At 46.1% G+C, this 9,527-nt stretch overlaps 1 protein-coding gene across 1 annotated transcript in view; it reads left to right on the forward strand.

Annotated features, from left to right (window-relative positions):
* CAMKV (CaM kinase like vesicle associated) overlaps positions 1-9,527 on the forward strand; it is a 60,140-nt gene that overhangs the window by 35,660 nt on the left and 14,953 nt on the right. The window contains exons 2-4 of the mRNA XM_019505138.1: positions 7,148-7,279; positions 8,052-8,126; positions 8,939-9,077. Coding sequence (XP_019360683.1) covers positions 7,148-7,279; positions 8,052-8,126; positions 8,939-9,077 — 346 coding nt within the window. The remainder of the gene's footprint in view (positions 1-7,147; positions 7,280-8,051; positions 8,127-8,938; positions 9,078-9,527) is intronic.

Raw genomic sequence — 9,527 nt, forward strand, 5'->3', positions numbered from 1 at the left:
TGAGGCACACAAATAGCTGTTCCAGCTTGCTTTATTTATAAAGAACAATTAAGTGGTATAGAAAGGTGGCCTTATGTGTGGCATCGGGGTAGTTGTATCTATGAAGCAAGTCACACATACACCAAGAGTTACATGAAGGCCATCTGTTAATTGTAAAAATGAAAATTGTGATCAGGGTTTTGTGTGTTGGACAGAGATTGATACACAACTGTGACAATGGCAAATGGAAATGGCAAAAGAATCCCACATTGTCAGTAAATGTAATATTCTTGGGCTTCTTTTTTTAACTATCGCAATGGACTATTAGGCTCAAGTGGACCTTGACATTTACCTTTGTCAACCAAATTTATCATCCCTTATAAGAATAAATCAGGTTTGTTTGACATGACCTATTTTCCATAAAACTATGCTGGCTGGAATTAATTATATTCCGTATGTTTAATTTTTTATCAGTTGAATCCTGTAGTGTCTTATACAACATTTAAGACAGTTACTTGGTACAGTTACTCAATACATTTTATTTTCCATTTTTTAATATTGGCATAACATTAGCATTTTTCCAGGCTCCTGCCATGTCCCTGATATTCTAGATTCATTAAAATTTAACATCATTAAGCAAAGATCTCAGCCAACTCTTTTAGGACTCTTGAATAACGGAAACTATGTGGACCTGGTAATTTTAAAATGTTTGTTCCAAAGTTATATTGTTTTACATTGTCCGTGGTTAGTAATAGATTGGAAAGTATTAAATCATCTTCATATGATATGACGTGACAGGTGCAAGCTTCCAGGCCCAGTAACAGTGCCAGCCGCCGGCCTGTTTTTGGACAAGCAGCCTGCCTTACTTTCCTGCCCCACCTTGTTGTTAAATAAATTAGGATGTTAATTAAGCTGGAGGCTGCCCTTTGAGTGCCCTGGTGTCAAAGGGTAGTTTTCACATGACTCAGACCTTCCCTCATCGTGTCCTGTGCCTTGCAGATGTTTCCGTGAGTTGTGCTACGCTCTGAGGCCGGGCCAAACTCAGCACAGTGTTAGGTTTCTCTCATGCTTCCCTGTTCAGGGCCTCACATATGCTGCCCCCCTCTCACTGGGGCCTTTACCACTCTGCCTGCTCTCACCAGGCCTCTCTCACTCATGCCTCTTACCAAGCCACATTCACCCTGCCCTGCTCCCTTGAGCAACCATGTAGGCCATTAGGCTTGTCTCTGCTCTCCTTGGCCAGCCCTGGCGCAGCCTTTTGGGTTTCTCCCACCACCCTTGTCTGCACACTGGCCAGACAATTAACCAAACATTGGGCTAATCCTGCCCCTAAACCCTCACCAGGTGCCCCCCTGGTCTCCCGTTGGGGTCAGTGACTCACCCCTTTCACTTGTGGCTCTCCCTATGCTGCCTCACTCGGCCTCAGGCCCACTTGCAGCCTCAGACTCTTGAAGGCTTACTTGGGCCTCAACACACTCGCCCCGCTCTGCTGGGGCTTGGGCTTAGGTGCCTCCCATGGCCGTGTCTGGCCCCACTACTCCCAGGGGTCTTACACCCCCACAGGCTGAGGTGCCACCCATGGGTGTGCCTGGCAGTACTCCCCTCTGGTTTTATAACCCACCAGACTGGTAGGGGCTGGGGTTAAGGCACCCAGACCCGCCTGTCATCAGGGAGGTAACTGACCTGGCATTTCTTGGGGACTCCCATGCCACAAAGAGTCCCACCAGGCCACCCTTCCTCGGCAGGGTGCAGTTTCCAGTCACACCCAGGACCAGGACCAGGAGCCTCCTGCCTTCCCCATAGCTCCTGCCCTTACCTCCAAGATGTTCCCAGAGCAGCAGGGCAGCCGGATGGTGTTGCTTCCTTGGCTGCTGGCAGCAAACTCCTGCCCCAGCCCTGAAAGCCAGGATCTGAAAACGGCCTCCTCATCAGGGCTGGCATGCACCTGTCTGCTGCCTGCTCTCGTCCTTAAAATGGCAGGCACCCAAGGTGCTCTGCCACCCACCTTCTCCCTTAAAATGGTCCCTGGGGGAGGCTTTCCCTGCTACCCACGCAGCAAGCTCACTCAGAGCTTGCAACAGCCCTTAAGATGTGGGGAGAAGTGGGCACATTGGAGGGGAGGGACAGAATCCATCTAGGTCTAGACAGGTTGCAGAGGTGGGCAGATGAGAATAGGATGGAATTCAACGCAGACAAGTGCAAGGTGCTGCATCGAGGGAGAAGGAACCTGCAACGTACCTATAGGCTGGGGAACACCCTTCTCAACAACACAGTGGCTGAAAGGGATCTTGGAGTCATTGTTGACTCCAGGATGGACATGAACTGCCAATGCGAGGAAGCGGTCAGTAAGGTAACCACGCCTTGTCGTGCATCTACAGATGCATCACAAGCAGGTCCAAGGAGGTGATCCTTCCCCTCTATGCGGCATGGTCAGGCCGCAGTTGGAGCACACGTCCAGTTCTGGGCACCGCAGTTCAAGAGGGATGTGGCTAACCTGGAGAGGGTCCAGAGGAGGGCCACTCACATGGTCAGGGGGCAGCAGGCCAGGCCCTGTGAAGATAGACCAAAGGGCCTGAATCTATTCAGCCTCCATGAGAGAAGACTGAGAGGGGATCAGGTGGCCATCTATAAACTCACCAGGGGGACCAGCGGAAAATAGGTGAGGCTCTGTTCCTCAAGGCACCACCTGGAATAACAAGGAATAATGGCCACAAATTGATTGAGAGCAGGTTCAGGTTTGATAACAGGAGGCATTACTTTACAGTTAGGGCTGCTAGGTTCTGGAATGGGCTCCCCAGGGAGGTGGTGCTCTCCCTTACATTGGGGGTCTCCAACAGGAGGTTGGATAGGTATCTGGCTGGGGTATTCTGATCCCAGCACTCATTCCTGCCCAGGGCAGGGGATCGGACTTGATGATCTGTTCAGGTCCCTTCCGACCCTAGAAACTATGAAACTATTAAGTGGTGAATACCTGGTTGGTGCTCCACCAAACACCTTCCCCCTTAAAATGGCTATTCAGGGGTGTCTCCTGGCTGCCCTCCTTGCAGGCACTTCTCCAGCCTGCTGCAGCCCGCACTAAGTGGTGAGCACCCCAGTTGTGTTCCACCACATACAAACACATCATTTCACTTTGTTTTAAGTGCAGATCAAAATATTTATTGAAAATGTCAGCATTTGCTGTGTCTTTATTAACGAAAACTTTACAATTTTAGCCTAGTAATAGGTCTATACCATTGTTAGGATTTTTTTGTTCTTAGTATACTTACAAATTTCTTACAGTCCTTAGCTCTGCCACCTATTAAATTGTCCTTGATGAGTTAAGCTTCCCTAAACTTCTTTGTATACTCTGAAATTTCTAATATATCTTCTTCTTTTTATATATTTCATTTTTAGTTCTGGTTGCTGCTTGCTTTTATCCACTGAACACATGTAAGCTTGTAGCCAATGGGCTAGCATGTATTCCACCTTTACTCCTTCACATGGCACTTATGTACTTTCATAATTACAATTTTTGACACTTGCACATACCTTAGATTCTACTTGGACCTCTTCAGATACACTCAGTTTGTACTTTCCTACTCAGCAGGAAGAGAAGAGCAATACAGCAGAAAGGTGGCTTAGTGAAGTGGATCTGTCCTGGAGAAAGGAGTCCTGAGTTCTAGCTGTGCCCCAATGGGGCAGCAACTATCCCACTACCCTTTATCCATTTTAGCCAATCAGTATTAAATTCAAAGTACAGAAAAGCTACTAGGGTTAGGAGCCAGAGCCCCCTCCTGTCCAGGGAAGCATCCATCTCAGTGAATCATCATTCCTCTAGTTTTTTCCTGCCTCCTGGATAGCTTCAATGGAGGTTGAGAGTGCATTGGGCAATGCCTACCCCCCTGCCCGGAAGCTAGAGCAATTTGCTGCAAATGTGCAGGTTCAAGCCCCTGCCTCTAAGGGCAAGTATTCTCTGGTTCCTGGGCAAGTATCCTAACCACTATGCTGTTGGCCTAAAAGTGGAGAGACCATCTCTTCCTTAGTTTTGCCTCTTGCAGGTATGTACTTACCTGGATGATGCTAATCTGGCACAGGTGAAAATACAATCTAAACTGTGAAGAAGCATCAAACAATTGCAGTTTCATGGCTATGAACGTGCTACTTAGGTGCTAATAGTGAAATAGGATTTAGTTCAAAGTGTACTAGTTCTTGACTGTGGAATAATAATAAACTCTGCTTAAAGAACTCCTAGTTTTTCTTGTCTACATTTTTCCTTCCAATTCAGTTTTCTCATAATTTTCCTCAGATATTGTAATACATCCTTTTGAAACATGAAGTACACATGTTACTTGCTAGGGTTTATCTCTATTTACTTATATTCAATGTTCTCAGACCAAAATCATTATATAGGCAACCATTGATCCTCTGGATGATGGTGTACATGTTAGAGGTCTAGTCAGGTGCCTGATGAATCACTGGTCCCTAGGTAACCACTAATTTTGAGTCCACTGATTAATTCTTCTTTAGCCATGAGTTAATGAGGTCCAAAGGAGAGCTGCCTCACGATGGTTATCTCGTCGACTTTGTTAGCACATTAATCCATATGCAGCCAAGATCCTATGCTGTAAGTTACCAATACTGTAACATAGATAATGATGTTTTTAATATGGACTGCTGCTCTCCATCTCTCTTTCCTGCTGTTTCCTTCCATAACAGGCTATAACCAATTATTTTAACATTTCAACCATGCAAATCATTCTACCAGATTTCAGTAATACCAGTTATAGCAAATTTGTTTTTGTCACAGACAATATCCAGTTCCTCTCACTTGTTACATGACTCTTAGCTTCAGTATGTAAGCAACTGAAAAATTCTTATACTTCATTTGCCTTCTGAACACCTCCCTTTGTCTGGCTAGTTTAATGCTTTCTTGGGTGTTTCAGCTAGTCTCCAACCACATAGATCAATTTTCCTACATGTGAGATGCAGGCTGCCCTATTGGGCCACATTTCAGTGAAAGAGGAGCTGTACAATGTTCCCCCAAATGGAAACCTCCAGCCTTATACCAGCCGCACAGTCAGTGGTTCCCCTTCATTATTTTGTGCATCTCTCTTCACTCTGAGATGAAAAGACTATCCAGGAGGATCATTTGGACTTTCCCCATCTTCAGCTCTCTTCCAAGGCCCTTGAAATCTTTCATCCATGCAGTTTCACATGATGCCATGTCATTGGTTCCATTGTGCATCATCACTAAATCTGCAGGTTGACCTCAGAATCAGTCTTGCAGTTACATCCATATTTTCACCATGTACAGGCATCACCCCATCCTGTTGTCCTTGTTTCTCTCCCTGAATTTTCTAACCTTAATGAGGATTATTTGCCTTCCTAGAAGGCCTGAAGATGCTCTTGTGGTATCTTCTTGCTTCATACAGGAAGGATGTCTATTAGTCATGCCCTCTCTATTTTTCTCTTCCACTCCTCTACAAACAGGCTTCTCAGGAAGAGAGTCACTGAGTACCTGATAACAATTTTATACTTCTGGCTAGGTTGAATACCTATCTTTATTCCCCTTCTTTGTGACAAATCACCAGTCAACTTTTTCCATTCTGTTCTCTCTGATTCCCCCCTCACTGACCCTTCTCCTTGTGTAATCTGTGGCAATTATTTCTGAACTGGGTTATCCAAGATGTCCTTCTTTTCTTGGATACTATGAAGGATTGTAGGCTCCCTGTCATCTATCTTGTTACCTAGTATGTCCATGCACCAGACATTTCTTCTGTTCTTCAACAAAAATGAAAACAGCTCACCCAAAGCAGGTCACAGCAACTGTTCCCTTGTCATCCATATCTGATATAGAGCCACACAGACACCTCTCCAAATTCCCTCCAAATCCTTAATTTTTGCTGCTCAAGTTTACCTAATCAGGAGTTCCACTGACTTATATGGTTAACTGCTTAGCTCCACTCACTTGCTGACAGGGAGGGGATTAATCACAGGGGAGCTCAAATGCTGTGTCTAATCAAAGACCCCAAAGCTTTGAACCATCTTCTCTGCACAGAGATTCAAACACAGACTTCTTTCATCTGGCTTGTCATGTGGCCTTCAGAAAGACCAGAACAGATGCATAGATCATCAGGTCACTTCATCTTCATCTGTAGGAGCTGCCAGTAGACTCACTAAAGCTCCCCAGTTTATTGGGCAAAACGTCACTCCAGACTCTGAATTGAATCTGAACAATTTTAGCAGATTTTCCTGGACTCAGGATCATATTATAACCAAAAGGGGCCTCTGTGATCATATAGTCTGACCTCTCTAAGAAAACCACAGAACTTCTTGTTTAATCTACAGGAGTTTTTAGACATGTAACTGTCTTAACTGATGGGTAATCCATCTCAGCCCTTGGTACATGATTCCATTGATTAAATACCATCACTGAAAAATTGGTACCTTATTTCTAGTCTGAATGTATTTTGTTTCAATATGCTTACCACTTATATGTATATTATGCTATTAAAATGTAGGTTAATATAGCAACAAAGCATCACACTTGGTGTCAGAGATCCACATATCTGAAGGATGTCTGATGTTTGATGGCATGGGTTTTCAGATTGCCATGGGAGAGACTGGCTCTGTACTGGGGGCAGACTTGACCATTGACGATCTGTCTTGTGCCTGCAGTTTTTGTAGCCTGTGTGGGCTTAGCAGAGGCTCTTCCAGCAAAATGGGTGGAGTCTCTCTGAACTGGTGAAAATTTGAGCAAGACAGAGATTTTCTATAATGTAAAATTGCTCCCTCCAGCACAGAATTCCCACCAGGAGCAAGGTGCTATAGAAACCACTTCTCTTATGGGAAAGGAGCCCTGCTCAGTCTTGCCTCTTCTGTCCTTGCCATTATCATCTGACCAGGAAGTCATTTTAAAGCTGTAACTCAGACATGCTGCTACATGGTAACTACTATTTACCCTCCAGTTCCCTCTAAAATAAGTTAAGGGAAGCATGGGTATCATAACTACATGGTCAGTTCATTTCAACATTTCAAATTGTCCATTGGCATTGGCCACCCTCCTTGGGTCTAACTCTGATTAGTATGTTTTCCACCCCACCGTCCTATGCTCTGCAGTCATGATATGGATAGGTGAGGCATCATGTCATAGCATTTTTAACTGGTCTTCTGGTGACACGTTCCCCAGGGAGGAGTTCTGTGAAATTTTCCGAGCCAAAGAAAAAACAACAGGCAAACTCTACACATGCAAGAAATTTCTGAAGAGAGATGGGCGGAAGGTGCGAAAGGCAGCCAAGAATGAGATCATCATCTTGAAAATGTAAGTCTGTAGAATCCCCTTGGGCTTTGACCTGGGAACCTTCAATACTAACAGCATGAGTCTGCTGTCTTTGCAACATAGTAAAGTAGATGTATTATCTAGCAGCTATAGTAGGCTTTTACCTTCTCATATACAACAGCTAGTAGAAGAGGACTGAAGTCCAGTATACCAATAGGAACTGCATCTGCTAAACTGATGACACAATACCACAAGGCTCATCCTGACAAAAAGTGCCCCCAGTCAGGCTCTTCTCTGACAACAAGTGATTTTGTTTAATTGTACTCTGCCTGATTTGGTTGTTGCCTTCTGAAATGGTCTGTTTCAGTACCAGGCAGCTTCTGTGCCCCCAGCATCTTTACCTCCTCTAATAGGGTTCTCAAAAGGGCTTAGGAGCAAAGGCAAACAAATAGCACCAACCAGCTGGCAAGTATGAAGTGGGGAGCTGAGAGCAACTGTGGGTTTTGAACAAAGAACTCATTCCTGCCTACCCCAGGCCAGCCTACCCCAGCCACCATGAAGAGCTGGATCAGAGCGCACTTCGTAGCCTTGTGTTAGGGGCTCTGTTGTCCCAGTAGCTCATCCTCCAAGTCACCTTTCATTTCTGGTCTGTGGAGTTCCCCTGAGATCCACCAGCTCATGGGGAGAGGGATATACATGTTGGATCAGAACCAGGCAGGGTCTCTGTGCCTTGGCCTAGGGGGTACCTTTCTGAGCCATGGTGCACATCAGGCAGAGCCTGCTGAGTCTGTGCTCTCTTGCCCTGTCCCCATAGGGTGAAGCATCCCAACATCCTGCAGCTGGTTGATGTATATGTCACCCGGAAAGAGTACTTCATCTTCCTGGAACTGTAAGTTAATGCCCCTTGGGACCTCTCCAGAAAGCCTTCCTGGGCTCCTTTCTGACACTTGTTCTTGCCCCATATGCTCCTATGGTTTTCCTCTCTGCACAACAGGCATGGCCATCTACTCTATCTGTTGACAGAAATCAGTCAGTGCTGCCCTCTGAGCTGCAGCCCATCCATGCCACCACAGCCAGAGAAAGAGCCGTGCTGTGGATCATAGGGAGCTTAGAGCCTCAAATACAGGGTGTTGATTGTAGGGTAGAAAAGGCAGGATTCTATTCTATTCTATTCTGGAATAATCTAGTTCTGAGACCATTGATATACCAGTGTATATATATATTTCCTGTAACAGTGATACAGGAAATGTATTCACCTGAGAAGGACCAGGGCCTATGGGAGGACTTGTTTCAGAGGTCTGATTTCAGGCTAAATCATATTAAATTTAGCTACAGCCAGCCACAGGGAGCTGTCAGGAACACTCAGGCCTCTGCTGTGAGCATGCTTGCTGGATGGGGGTGGCATGGCCAGCTGCACTGAATTTTTTGATGGCAGAAGCTCTGGGGGTTTAGCTAAGTGCCTAGAAATTCACAGATTTCTCTGGTCTTTTCCAAGGCTCTGACTGCTAAGATCTGGGTCCCAGGTGAGAAGGTCACTGCCTCATCCATCTGGCTGAGCCAATCCTCATAACACTCCTCTTCCATTGCTGTCCCTCCTACCCAGAGCATTGTACAGAACTCTGAGTCACAGTAGAGTTGGAGTCACTCCTGCCTGGTACTGCTATTCTCTCAGGCTTTTGCTGTGTCTCTCCCTAACTACAGGGCCACAGGCCGGGAGGTGTTCGACTGGATCTTGGATCAGGGTTATTATTCTGAGCGAGACACCAGCAATGTCATCCGACAGGTGTTGGAGGCTGTTGCTTATCTCCATTCCCTCAAGATTGTGCACAGGAACCTCAAGGTAAGTCTGCCAGCTTCCCTACTAGCCTGTATCTCCATGCTGCTAGGACAGTCCCTAGGCACTTCGATCCCTGCAAGCTTCATCTGCTGTCACAGGCATTGGGGAGCTGCCACCAGCAATCCAGTTATACCAGGACTTCCCTTTCTGTAGAGCAGGGGTGGCCAACCTGTGGCATGAGCAGCCTTCGTGTGTGGCACACAGCAGATTAAGGAGGGGGCAAGCAGCACAGCAACAGAAAGGACAAGGAGCAGAAAGCAGAGCAGCAGATCATGCAGGGAGCCCAGAGCAGAAAGTAGAACGGCAGGTCAGGAAGGGAGCAAAGGGCAGGGAACAGAAGGAATGGCAGATTTAGCAGGGTGGGGAGGGGATCAGAGTAGGACTCAGGAAGGGCACAGGGCTATATTTGTGGTACACAAGACAAAAAGTTTGGCCATCAATTCTCTAAACTAG

Source organism: Gavialis gangeticus, unplaced genomic scaffold (assembly GCF_001723915.1).
Source record: "Gavialis gangeticus isolate Ggan-Ray unplaced genomic scaffold, GavGan_comp1, whole genome shotgun sequence".
NCBI classification, from domain to species: Eukaryota; Metazoa; Chordata; order Crocodylia; family Gavialidae; genus Gavialis; species Gavialis gangeticus.